This window comes from Rutilus rutilus (assembly GCF_951802725.1).
Source record: "Rutilus rutilus genome assembly, chromosome: 19".
In the NCBI taxonomy this organism is placed as follows: domain Eukaryota; kingdom Metazoa; phylum Chordata; class Actinopteri; order Cypriniformes; family Leuciscidae; genus Rutilus; species Rutilus rutilus.
In genome coordinates, this window is record NC_140232.1 from 15,155,986 (window position 1) to 15,171,049 (window position 15,064).

The 15,064-nt window shown below is 37.4% G+C and overlaps 1 protein-coding gene across 1 annotated transcript in view; it reads right to left on the reverse strand.

The window, feature by feature from the left end:
* gfra2a (GDNF family receptor alpha 2a) overlaps positions 1–15,064 on the reverse strand; it is an 87,405-nt gene that overhangs the window by 28,654 nt on the left and 43,687 nt on the right. Inside the window, exon 4 of the mRNA XM_084388993.1 lies at positions 9,669–10,074. Coding sequence (XP_084245119.1) covers positions 9,669–10,074 — 406 coding nt within the window. The remainder of the gene's footprint in view (positions 1–9,668; positions 10,075–15,064) is intronic.

The window sequence follows — 15,064 nt, forward strand, 5'->3', positions numbered from 1 at the left end:
GATGTGACTGGCTACATCCAATTTGGTCATCTTGTTTCCTTATCCACATAAAGCCATTCACTTGGTCAGGTCAAGAAATCTTTCCAGAATGGATATTCTATACTTTCCATACTTCACCAGAATGCACTGTGATGAGCTTAGTAGAAATAAAAATAAGTGGAAGACGCAAGTTGATTATATAGTTTTAAATGTCCAATACTGAAAAGTATTTTATGTTGAATTCGGAAAAATATTGATCCCGCATTTGTATTGTGCTATTAGCTCAGTAGAAAACTAACTTCAATCTCTAAAAATCAATTGTGAGTTGAGTCTCCTATGCCCTTCACACGAGCTTAGACTTTTCCAAATCACCATCTTTACTTTCCACTGCACCACTTTTTGTTTTTCTATGTACACATGTAATAGACAGACATCTTTGACGATTGCTCTGCATCTCATTGCTTTTAGTCTCCACTTATGAAAAAGAAGCACTTAAAGGGTTAGTTCACCCCAAAATGAAAATTATCCCATAATTTACTCACCCTCAAGCCATCCTAGGTGTACATGGCTTTTTTCTATCAGCCAAACACAACCGGAGTTGTATTACAAAATATCCTGGCTCTTCCAAGCTTAATAATGGGAGTGAATGATACATTGTTTTTTGAAGCCCAAAAAAGTACATCCATCCATCCTAAAAGTAATCTATACGGCTCCAGGGGGTTAACAAAAGCTTTCTGACGTGAAACTATGTGTTTTTGTAAGACAAATATCCATATTTCTAACTTAATGAATGGCTTCGGTAACAGCAGTACACAAGTACTTCCGGTGGAAGAGTGACCTCTGTCTTTCAATAGAAATAAATGGAAAGGCTTCTTAAATGCTTGTCAGTAAATTCAACAGTACATTTTACATTTCAAAGACAGTAGAAGAAATTATAAAATTACATATAAGAGATGTACTTAAGTGGTTCAAAAAAGTACTTTAAAGTTCAGCTATATTTAAACTGTTCACACTTACTGAGAGTGTATTCTTTTTAAGTAGGCTATATAATTTCTGCAATAAGCACTGTTTAAAAGCATGCTAACGTTTACTTCTTTTTCACAAGAGCGCCACATTTATGTTAAGCTAAAACATCTCAAATACTTGTGTTCTTTTTTTATTCTGTTGTGCTGCATCTCACCTTTATAAACACAAGAATACATTCTTAGTGAACGGCCCAGGCCCGGAGTGGGTAATCGGGAGAATTCCCGGTGGGCCGCTTCACTTTTGGGCCGTTCAAGGATTATTTTTTTATTTTTTTTCACGTTAGTTACATTAGGCTACACACTTTCTGCATTCTGACACCGCAGCGCGCAGCCTCTGCATGGGTTGTACCATGTGAGGGAGTTCTTCCCTCCCCTCCTATAGAGTTGGTTGGGTCCATAGCCCGTCTTTTCCAAAACGTTTTCTCAGGTAGGCTACCGCGGCACCGCCGGCGCCTACCGATAGTTGGGTCGGCCCTACCGTAACGGTACGCGTCAGGGAGGATGGATGGGAGGAAGAGGCCAGGAGGTATGGAAGCTTTGTTTCCGCCACAGAATAAAACATTTTAAAAGATAATTGCGACTTTTTATCTCATAATTGCGAGTTTACATCTCGCAATTCTGTTTTTATTTCTCAGAATTGCGAGATATAAAGTCAAAATTGCGTGAAATAAAGTCGCAATTGCGGGTTATAAAGTCAGAATTGCGAGATATAAAGTCAGAATTGCCTGAAATAAAGTCGCAATTGCGTGTTATAAAGTCAGAATTGCGAAATATAGAGTCAGAATTGCGTGATATAAAGTTGCAATTGTGTGTTATAAAGTCAGAATTGCGAGATATAAATTCAGAATTGTGTGAAATAAAGTCACAATTGCTTCTTATAAAGTCAGATTTGCCAGATATAAAGTCAGAACTGCATGAAATAAAGTCGCAATTGCATATAAAGTCAGAACTGTAAGATATAGAGTCACAATTGTGTGTTATAAAGTCAGAATTGCGAGATATAAAGTCAGAATTGTGTGAAATAAAGTCGCTATTGCTTCTTATAAAGTCAGAATTGCAAGATATAAAGTCAGAACTGCGTGAAATAAAGTCACAATTGCTTATAAAGTCAGAACTGCAAGATATAGAGTCAGAATTGTGTGATATAAAGTCACGTTATAAAGGCAGAATTGCGAAATATAAAGTCAGAATTGTGTGAAATAAAGTCGCAATTGCTTCTTATAAAGTCTAAGTGAATTATTATTTAACCTTTACATTATTTGTTAACCCATGGTATTAATACAAACTACACAATAGTAAGAGCTGAACTGTTGCTTCATTTATCCAATTTAGAAAAAGTGCTAATTTGGAATTCCACCATGGAAAAAGTGGGCCGGTCTTGGGCCTGAAACTCCCGGGCTGAAAAGTGGCCCCACTCCGGCCCTGGAACGGCCCCTTATGTAGACTGCAAGCATCAAGCTGCACTACGCAACTTCTTGTAAGTCATTGTGGCATTTTAGAGTGTCTTGTAATGTCAAGGGTCAACACACACAAAATTGACTTTGAAAATTTGTTGATACCTCTGTTATTCACTTACCTCAGTTACTGCAACATGCATATTTAAGCCTTTCTATCACATCTGGAATTGCTGTGCAAAGATAAATAAACTCAGCAGTGGGACAGACTGCTCATTTGGCATGTTACCCATGTTTGGAAAACACACCACATCCTACTGCACGAAAGCCTGTCACATCCATACTTCTCCAGCAGAACCATGACCCGGCTCCTATTGTCGAGGGATCGATAGCTAACCCTGTCAGTCTGTGCTTTATTTGCCTGGACTGTATGCATGAAACCAGTCTTGACTGCTCCTATTTGGCCTTCCACCAGTCCCCATCAAAACAGATAAACAACATTCCTGTACTATAAATCAGGGCTAAAAAAAATAGTGCATGTTTTTTGGAGATAAAAAAAAAAAAAACACTCAAGCAATTGCTTCAGATACAGTGCAAATGGACGCCCAGAGTGCTAGATGGATTTCCTTAAACTACATTCTTCATTCTGAGAAAAAAAAAAAATGAAAAGAAAATCACAACCAGTATCTGATTTAGCTTGTCACGACCGTCAGCAGTGTAGCGTCACAATAGACACAGATTCAAATATGGAATGAAAATGGCAGGCTTGAAATGCTCCCAATCACAACAGTAAAGAGTAGAAGCTACAACAACAATCATCCTAAAACAGACCTCTGATTGCATCAGAACTGGAGATACTGAAACATTTTATCTGACGGATCAAGCGGGTCAGCGGGCTGGGGGTCCAGCTGACTGATCAGCTAAATGATCTGAAACCCAGCTAGACCAGTTCAAAGACCAGAAATCTTTGCTGGTTAATGCTGTTATTTTTTCCTTGACAATTATATAGACAATTTGGTCTGGAATGCACAGCCATTCGCCTACTTAAAAATCAATTAAAAAGCCATCATCTATGTATTACACCAGAGGATAATAACAGTAACATTAATCACAAAAATGACAGTATAAAACAAACATAACAATAAGAGAAATATAATCTCTGAACTGCCATTTGTAATTACATTTATACCTCCACAAATATAATTGTGGTGATACGGCCTCATATTAAAGTCCTGCTCACATCAAGAAAGATAAAAATGTTAGTGTCCACACAAAAGCACGATAAAATATAAGCTGCAGTTATGTTTTATGGCACTTTAAATGCTTAAGCTCTTTAAAGTGTAGGTGGATTTCCCTTTACTAGAATCATAAAGTCTTGAGTCTTGCATCAAATACTGCATAGACAAACTCTAGATAAGTCAATTGAGGTAGTATGTGAACATTAAACCTTAATAAACTAATCATATCAGTAGTCATGCTGCTTATTCAGCCTCTGAAAAAATGAACTATGCCATGAACTTTCACTCTGCTGAACTGCTTAAAATGCAGCTCCAAATGAAGAACGAGTTTTGCTAAAAAGCTCAGTTATTCCGCAGAAGAAACTATTACATAACATGAATAATACCAGGACTAGGATTTGGGCTAAAAAAACAAATGAAATTTGTTGTGTCATATTGACATAAATAGGGCATGGTTAGGGGCAGTCAACTCAAGCTCAACATGCTTTATGAAAGCAGGAATACAAACTACCAAAAAGAGAGGGAAGACATGTAATGCCGTTAACCCTATCATCCATACAATTTTTTTTTTTTATTAAGTTTTTCATTAGGGATTGTTTATTCTTAGCACCCCCTTTTAACTGTTAAAATCTAGATCTGGCTTGTTCTGACACAAATTAAGCTCAGAAGAAAGGACAGGAAATGAGGGGAGGAAGAAAGAGTAACAGGATCAGAAAATGTTGCAAGCCAGGATTCGATCTCATGTCCCCCATAACACAATGCACACACATTTCAGATGCTCCTTGCCAAGACCCAAAGCCATTGACCTAAAGTGACATTTGAATGGAGGAGATACAGACAGTGAACGAGGCTATTGACCCAAACAGTGTTGAATCAGTGAGGTCGTGGGGCTGCCAACTGTGACTTTAAATAGTTAAGCTCTGTATGAGCCTGCAGTGTCATTCATTACCCAGTTCATCTTGTATTCCTCTGCTAAGACAAAGCCATCCCTCACAGCTCCGATCGCAGCGCGGCCAATGAGAGATGATGTGAGGCCAATTTCCACTGCAATGGATTCAAGCCATAATGTGAGGACGGATGGGGGTTGTGGAGACGGATGGGGAGGCAGGCTTATTGTTAGTTGGCCCGGTACAGTTGAAGTACTGGATTAAGCTGACTGTGACATTCATGTTTAATAACGCCAATCCAAACAGTGATCTGTCATTCAAGATGGGTGAATTGATAAAAATGCAGAGGAAATTATATGTGAAAATAGTGTTGAGGCATTTATAATAATAATAATTATAATAATTAGTTACATTTATATAGTGCTTTTTCTGAGACCTCAAAGCGCTTTACATAGATGGGGGAATCTCCTCAACCAGCACCAATGTGCAGCATCCACTTGGATGATGCGACGGCAGCCATATTGCACCAGAACGCCCACCACACACCAGATTACTGGTGGAGAGGAGACAGTGATAAAGCCAATCAGTATATGGGGATGATTAGGAGGCCATGATGGACAGAGGCCAAGGGGCAAATTTGGCCAGGATGCCGGGGTTAAACCTCTACTCTTTTTCGAAGGACATCCTGGGATTTTTAATGACCACAGAAAGTCAGGACCTCGGTTTAACATCTCATCCGAAGGACGGTGCTCTTTTGGCAGTATAGTGTCCCCGTCACTATACTGGGGCATTAGGACCCACACAGACCACAGGGTGAGCACCCCCTGCTGGCCTCACTAACACCTCTTCCAGCAGCAACCTGGTTTTCTCAGGAGGTCTCCCATCCAGGTACTAACCAGGCTCAGCCCTGCTTAGCTTCAGTGGGCAACCAGTCTTGGGCTACAGCAGAGGTCTTCATTCCTGCTCCTGGAGAGCCACTGTCCTGCAGAGTTTAGTTCCAATTAAACACACCTGAATCAGCTCATCAAGTTCTTCAGAATCGCTTGAGTATTCAAAGGCAGGTGTGCTGAAGCAGGTTGGAACTAAACTCTGCAGGACAGTGGCTCTCCAGGAGCAGGAATGAAGACCTCTGGGCTACAGGGTGATATGGCTGCTATTATATATAATATAATACATATTAATACCCTATTATAAATAAAATATAAGTAAAACATAATTTGAATAAATGCAAGTATAATACTTTTTTTTTTTTTTTTTACTTAAAAAAAATAAGTTGAAATAATGCAAATTGATTTGACTTTAACAAACGTATAGACTATCGATTAACAGCCTTGGATAGTTACAGTAGGTCTGCTTAGGTCTTAAACAGTTTATAGCCTTAGTTTTCATTAAAAATAAATTTCCCTATGGAGAAAATGAAATACTATGAAAATAGTTTTAGTTATGACTTTTTACTTGATTTAGTCTAATTAGTTTTGTTTCAAATACATTGTGATTTTTGTTGAACGAAATCTGTCAGCAGCAGTACATTTTTGGTCTTGGGCGAACGATCCTTGGACAGCTTTCCCTGCGCATGAAATCTCTCTCTCTATATATATATATAATATATATATATATATCTCAGGGGTGTGCGGTCAATATAAGCTACGATTGCTCTGCATACCCAAGACATTTGTGGACTCGCTAATTAACATTAACACTTTAAATTACTATAAATTCCCTTGTTTGAGGTGTACCATAAAGCTTACATGATAAAATGTTAGTAATGCATTATGTAACTCTCCGTCATTTATTTATGTGCCAAACGACGATAATTTTCTTCAAATCTGCCAGTTACAGAGGGTTTCGGGTAAGCGCTCTGTTGTTATGTATCGTCATCATTGTCCCACATTTTCAATGGTTTGCTGGCATACGGGTGATTTTCATTCATATATATATATATATATATATATATATATATATTAGTGCTGTCAAATCGTTTAATTGCAATTAATCACATCTAACATAAAATATTCTGTTTATATAATATATGTGTGCTGTATATAATATATATGCACACACACACACACACACACACACACACACACACACACACACACACACACACACACACACACACATACATATATATATATATATATACACTGTGTATATATATATATATATATATATATATACACACACACACACACACACATATATAATATATATATATATATATATATATAAAACTATATGTTAGATGTGATTAATCGATTTGACAGCACACTTGCAACACAGTATGGATATTCTTTTTACAATAATTTATAATTTGTAAAATCCTGATCTTTTTTTTTTTACACTGTAATTAATATTTATACATATTGGCAGCACTATTGGTTTGCGTGGCATTGGGGAAAAGTAAATCCTGTCGCGATTCATTGATCCTAAACACGAAGCAGTCAACAAGAGGGAAGGCCTTTTCTCGCTAACGTTATCTGTCTTTATATTTCACATAAACACACACCCACACGAACACCTCCACAGACGTGCCTCCACACGAAAACACAGAGCAATGAAGAGATTTATGTCCATCCTCTGCAGTCTTGACTCTATGACTGTTCGCATACATCGGGTCCAACAGAGCACTAATGGTAAAAATAGCACATCCACACAAGAACAAATCAGTCTCCTTAAAAATCCTCATTAATGCTGCTTCATATCCTTAGTTAGCTTATATCTCTGATCTCTCCTTCAAAGTGCTTTCATACGGCTTCAAAGTCAAAAATCAGTAGGGAAACATGCAGTACAGATGATTCCCAGATTGAGCACTTGAACTACGCATTCACTTATTTAAAAGCAACAACAGGAACAGTGTGTTCTGTTCTATAAGTAATGTGTGCATGTGTGTCCTTGTGTGATTATTTATTTTCAATCGTTCAAGGGAGTTTTCCTATAATTTGTCGGCATTAATGCTTCAGCGATCATTTGGTTATGCATATGTGCTCAATGAACCTATCAATCATTGCTAAATGCAAATTACTACCAAAGGCCATGTTAACATTACAAGACCAAATTGTCTCAGTCTGTGAAAGACATTAACGTGTATCAAATCGAATGAATAGTTTTCTTTGAAATGCAATATTCCGACATATCAGCTTTTCACACTATGTGGCTATTTCTGCTACATTGCCGAGAATTACAGATAACTGCTCATCTACCCACATCTTCCAGCGCAGCCGTGGATTAAGCACCAGGATGCTTCATGGCATCTGTGGACTAAAAGCAAATACATGTTCGATGCCACTTCTGTAATTTGCATATAATAAGCATGACCCTTTCAGGCTTGTGAATGATCAGGGTTACGTTCCTTCGGTGTATCAGCACCAAATGTTGAAGTAAATGCATTTAAACTAAAATAAAATGACACTTTACTGCAAACCTAACTAAAACAAATTAATATTAGTTTTTGATGCATGCATATTAAAAAAAATTGAAACCTTTACAACCCACCTGCATTGCACAGGGAAATGGCAATAGATTGCAAAAACACTAGACTGTGCTGAAATATTCAACACCATTAAACAGTTTTAAAAGATTTTAAATGAACATTGGCAACCCTAAAATTTCAAAACTTCAAAACTCTACTAATTCAAATCTAAATTAAAATGAAAAGACGAAATAATCTAACAAACACAAACTTAAAAAAGAACGATACTAATCTGTGTGGAAAATTCATTTTACAGAGGCTTGATTTCTTGACAGGTATTGACTGAAGTAATCCAGCAATGGTCCACTGGTAAGTGGTAGTGGATAGGCTTGTGTTAATAAAATGGTTGGCTATTAAATCCCAGGGAAACACAGTAAAAGTGATGTACTAATGTTCGGTTCAGCCTAATTGAACACTGTCTTGTCAATTAAGCAGAAAGTCTCTTCTGTTTCTAAAAGAAGGTTCTTAAAATGTCTGCAATTACATTCCTGGCGAAGGCTCAAGGCACTAATAGAAAATGGTGGAGGGAAAGAGCAGACTTTAATTTCAAAGCAACATTAAACGCTTTGGGAGTAACCTAAAAAAATTAACGGAAAATTAATGCAAGGTATAATAAATATAATATCAGAATATTTACTTTACGTTCAATTTAACAGGTACTTCAAATGTAGCATCTGTTTTCTGGTTTGCTGTAGTGGTTAAAGAATGAGAGCAGTTAACTGGAAGGATGCTGGTTCAGCAAAGAGTGAGCTGTGAGCCAACACCATTGAGCCTTTGAGCACAACACACATACTAAGGCCCCTGAGTAAGGCACTTAAAGGAACAGTTCATCCAAAAAAGATGTTCCAAACCAATATGACTTTCTTTCATCCTTACAACCTAAGAGTGGAGTTTTTGTAGAATATCTTGGACAGTTTAAAAAAAAAAAAAAAATGAAAGTGAATAAGGTCTGTCTCTAAAATATCTTTACTCCTAATCTTCTAAAGTCAAACTGATTGATAAAGAACATATATATATTTGTATAAAATTAGCATGATATATAGGAACGAAAATAGTTTTCTGAAGCCATATATAAGCCACATATTACAATCATTTATTTTTTACGATTTTCAGTGAATAATGACTTAAATGTTATAGTTAACAATGCAGAGAATATCAAAACAAGTGGTCTGGATTACTTTTATGATGCTTCTATGTTGCTTTTACGTCCTTAATGAAGCTTGACGCCTTTTGAAGTCTCGGTTCATTGTTATTGCATGTAAAAGAGCAAAAAGCACATTATTAAAAGGTCCCTTTGTGTGTTCCACTGGGGGGTGGGGGGGGGGGGGAATCATACAGACTTGAAATGACATTAGGAGGAGCAAATAATGACAGAATTTTCATCTTTGGATGACATATCCCTAAACCCCCAGCTCCAAGCGGATTTTCCCTGTAATAAGTTTGTGGTCACTGTTCCATGGCGACATTATGGTAGAGCTGTGGTTATAAATAAAGATTCAAGAGTTACAGATTTATGGAAACTGCATTTTTTTTTTTTTTTTTTACGTAACAGGCTTCTTTGGATGAATCACTTGTTTTTCTATCTCTGGTGAGTGGTTTTAGATAAAAGCATATGCTAAATGAATAAATGTCAGTTCATTTCAGGGCTACATTATAAAACGCATTGACTTGCCTACCTGCAGTGCACATCCATACGGCAGGTGTTGCGCAACAGAAGACAGTTGGGTTTGCTCTTGTCTAGGTATGAGCAAGAGGGTACAATGGTCTGTCTCCTCCTCTCAGCACAGGCCTGGTCCTTGCAGGAGCAGAAGAGAAGCCCGTAGGTGTATTGCGTATCAACGCGCTCAAAGAACTGCCGCAAGGCTTTATGGCAGCGCTTTCTGTTGCAGCTGTCCTGTGACTGAGACTGTGAGGGTTGCTGGCTCTGTGTCTGCGCACGGGTGCAGGTGGAGATGTAGTTGGAGCGCTGACGCTTGCAGTTTTCATTGAGGTTGCAGGCTTTGGTGGCGTCCAGACAAGGGTTGCATGGGCGGCTGGGATCTGAGCAGTGTGGCTGGCCTTTACTTGTGCCAGAATGTATGCCTAGGAGAGGAGAAGAGAGCAGGAAAGACAAGTGAGATTGTGTTTGAGAGAATGATATAAAGAGAGTGAAAGGGGAATCAAGAGTGGGTGTGCATAAGAAAAAAAAAAAGAGTTGCACAGATGTATTGGACAACTCCAGCACAACAATGAACTCTTTTATCTGATTCCAACTCAATGTCCTAATAGGAATGCTTTCAGAACACTCACACACACACCTACTATTAGAGGACTTTCCATAGACGTTTTTATATATATATATATATATATATATATATATATATATATATATATGTATATGTATATGTATATGTATATATATATATATGTATATATATATATATATGTATATATATATATGTATATATATATATACTGGGCTAATGATATTGTCTATCCCATAACCATAACCCCACCCCTAAACATAATTCTGCATTTTAAATTTTTTTATAATAATAATAATAATAATAATAATAATAAAACTCCTTATTTAGCGATTTAATTATTATAATCATAATGTAGGGAAAGTGGCCTGAAACCTGAGGACATTGGGTTATCTCTCTCTGTGTGTGTGTGTGTGTGTGTGTGTGTGTGTGTGTGTGTGTGTGTGTGTGTGTGTGTGTGTATATATATATATATATATATAGACTCAGTAGCCATTACTCCAGTCTAATATGTTTCCATCCTAATATGCTGATTTGGTGCTCAAGAAACATATCTTATTATTATCAGTTCGAATGGGCAATGCACTTTCGCTGTGGATTATCCCATGTAATCCCGACCTTTGGCTGAACAAGGTCCTGACAAAAGAATGGACATGAAACATTAGCTGTACCCTTGCTAAAACCAAAAGATGTTTAAATTAATTATCTAAAACCCTCCTGAAACCTTTGCATTATTGAAACCTCAAGTGATGTATACACTGTGCACACTCCGATAAGTACATTCAAGATAAAGAAAAAGTGGGAAAAGGGAAACAAGGGCATGTATCCAGCTGTGTGACATCTGTAAGTGTTCAGCTGAAGGCAGCTGAACGAAGCATTCAGGGGATTGGGGAACTATCAGTTGGAGACTGTGGGGAAGTTCTGGACCTCTAAAAGTGTATGAAGGTCGGCAATGATATGTTGCCCTAATGGCGTCTCTAGCCTTGACGGCAGCTCTGGTGATTGGAGAGAGAGAGGGAGAGAGAGAAACTAATAAAACCCAGTGGGTGTTGGTATAACTTTGAGAACAGATGGTTTATCAGACCCCTTGTGGAGAGTAAAAGATGAATTTCATTCCGAATGGGTTTTTGTTACTTATGAATAAAGTGCTAATGATCTAAATGTCTGAACTGTTTACTCTAAATGAGTGGAAATATAATATTTATGTAAATAAAAAGGGAGTCGGCATATAAATTACCTTGTGCTATGGCAGCAAACGACTCAGGGAAACATTAGGGATTTTCATGAAGTCCTTTGAAGATATTTTGAAACTGATTGATATTAATAACTATCTTGATGTTTGTTGGGAGTAATCTTGGTTTTAGAGTAGACATCATTGCTCAGAGGTCTTGTATTTACAAAGCAATGATTAATAACATCACATGTTCAGAAGTCTGACATTAATAAGACATGGGAATGTTTACATCAAACATATTCGTACTTATTAAAGACTCAAACATATCCTTACTCATCTGCGTTGCAGATTTATACGTTTGATGTAGATCTGGACTCGTGATTTTACCATGGCCATCCCTGCTAGAAGCGAATACAAGCATTTGTCAGATATTTGAAATAACACAGATTGCCTCTGATCTTAAGTATCACTACAGTTAAATACAGGAGGGACTCCTGCATGCAATCAATACAATTTGTAGCAAGTGCAATCAATGCATGAAGCCTCTCTTCCTCGTAACCTTACTGCCCAAGCTTTTTTAGGCTCAAAAAGATTCATTTCCCGAGTACATTTACTGATCCTCTCTGAATTTGAAAATACAATCATATTGATATGTTTGCATATCAATTGTTCTTTTTGTTAACTCACCCCATTGTTGTTTTTTCCCCAAAAAATTATTGTTTTACACATACATGTGAAATTAGTTTCTATCAGCTTAAAAAAGGTAAAAAGAACTGTCAGAATAGCTTTAGCATGTTATTAGCAATGTATTTGGTCTTGGCGGACTAGATCTGCTACACTGCTGCTGCTGCTGCTGCAGAGCTTGTACTTGCTACTGCTAATACACAGGCATGATGTCAAGGTTCTGCCCTGGCAGCCTTGTCTGTGTTGTCTTTGTTTCATGTTTCTATGTTTGTCTTGTGTTTGAGCACATGGCTCTGTTTTTGTTTGTGTTTGCCATGTGCGCCTCGTGTCCCGCCCCCTTGTTTAGTCCTCGTCCAGTCCTTGTTTTTAATAATTGTGCTCACCTGATCCTCATGTGCTCTGGTCCCTTTAAATTGTGACTCTTTCCCTCATGTCTTTGCTGGTTTGTTGTGTAAATGTTCTTTGTGATGTTTTTTGGTTTGTGCTCGTCAAATTATCTTAGTGCTTACTCTCTATATATATATTTGTATATCCTATTCTTGATCAACGACATCAGGATGCGCCAGACGGAGATTCTGAAGAAAGACTTCAGGAATCTGATCGATACGGTACGCAGCACATCGCCTGAAACAACGATCATAGTGTCAGGACCGCTTCCCACGTACCGACTAGGACATGAAAAGTTTAGCAGATTATTTGCGCTAAATGAATGGTTAATGTCATGGTGCAATGAGCAGAAACTGTTCTTTGTAAATAATTGGAATCTGTTTTGGGAGCGTCCAAGGCTTTTCCGTGCTGATGGCTTACACCCAAGCAGATTCGGAGCAGATCTTCTGTCGGATAACATCTCCAAAATGTTAAATACCTTTTGACTAGTAACCAAAAGTCCAAATCATAGTCTCTGCTGCACCAATTTAACTGATATAAATACTAGTGTAGAATATTGCATAGAAACCGTGTCTATTCCTCGTTTAGTGAGATCAAATAACAAATCTACTGCAGGATCTAGGAAAAATCTAATTGTTATTAAAACAGAAAATGTTGCTATTAGTAAACAAAAACAATTTCTAAAGTTAGGTCTTCTAAACATTAGATCACTCACACCTAAGGCAGTTATTGTAAATGAAATAGTCACAGATAATAGCTTCGATGTACTTTGCCTTACTGAAACCTGGCTTAAACCAAATGATTATTTCGGTCTAAATGAGTCTGCTCCTCCTGGATACTCCTATAAGCATGAGCCCCGTCTGATTGGTCGTGGCGGTGGTGTTGCAACAATCTATAGAGATATTCTAAATGTTACTCAGAAAGCGGGTTATAAGTTTATTTCGTTTGAAGTACTTGTACTAAATGTTACGCTCTTAGATGTTAGAAAAACATCCCTATTATCTCTAGCCTTGGCTACCGTATATAGACCGCCTGGGCCTTACGCTGATTTCCTAAAAGAGTTTGCAGATTTTCTCTCAGACCTATTAGTCAATGTCGATAAAGCATTAATTGTTGGAGATTTTAACATACACGTAGATAATCCAAATGATGCGTTAGGGGCTGCGTTTACAGATTTATTAAATTCATTTGGGGTCAAGCAAAACGTCACCGGACCAACTCATCGTCTTAATCATACACTCGATTTAATTATATCACATGGAACCGATCCAACCGATATAGATATTATACCGCAAAGTGATGAAGTCACTGACCATTACATGGTAACTTGCATATTACGTACTGCTGTAATATGTCATGCGGCGCAGCGTTATCAACCAGGCAGAACAATCCTTCCATCCACCATAGATAATTTCTCAAATTGCTTATCTAATCTGTCTCAGTGCTGCCTGAACCCAAACAAACAGATGAACTAGAAGAACTAACTAGCACTATGAGCACTATTCTCTCTAGAACATTGGATGTTGTTGCACCTATTAGATTAAAAAAGGTGAGAGAGAAAATTAAAGCACCGTGGTACAACAATACTACGCATGTTCTAAAGAGAGAAACCCGTATTTTAGAGCGTAAATGGAAACAAACTAATTTAGAGGTCTTTAGAATCGCGTGGAAAGACAGTATGTCACGTTATAAAAAGGCCCTAAAAGCGGCCAGGGCTGAGCATCTCCGCAAACTAATAGAAAATAACCAAAATAATCCAAGGTTTTTATTTAACACCGTGGCTAGACTAACAAATAAACAGACGTCACCCGAACAAAATATCCCGTTACAGTTTAGTAGTAATGATTTTATGAAGTTCTTCACTGAGAAAATAGAAAGCATCAGAACCACAATTGTAAACGTTCAATCTTCAATTGCGCCTTATAATTCAGCCTCAATTATCACCCCGCAAGAACAGTTACAGTGCTTTACAACTATAGAACAAAGAGAGTTAAATAAACTTATCACTTCATCTAAAACTACAACATGTTTATTAGATCCTATACCAACTAAGCTACTGAAAGAAGTGTTACCTGTAGTGGAAGAGCCTCTCCTCAATATTATTAACTCGTCTTTATCTTTAGGTCATGTTCCAAGAACATTTAAACTGGCAGTTATAAAACCTCTCATTAAGAAACCACAATTAGATCATAATAACCTAGCAAATTATAGACCCATTTCAAATCTTCCATTTATGTCTAAAATATTAGAAAAAGTGGTGTCTGCTCAATTGTGTTCTTTCTTGCAAGAAAATGATATCTATGAAAAGTTTCAGTCTGGATTCAGACCGCATCATAGCACTGAAACTGCGCTCGTTAAAATCACAAATGATTTACTTTTAGCTTCTGACCAAGGCTGTATCTCAATATTAGTTTTACTTGATCTTAGTGCTGCGTTCGATACTATAGATCACACAATACTCTTAGATCGACTACAAAATTATACTGGTGTTCAAGGACAAGCATTAAGCTGGTTTAGATCATACTTATCTGACCGCTACCATTTTGTCTGTTTAAATGGAGAAAAATCGATCATAACTCCAGTA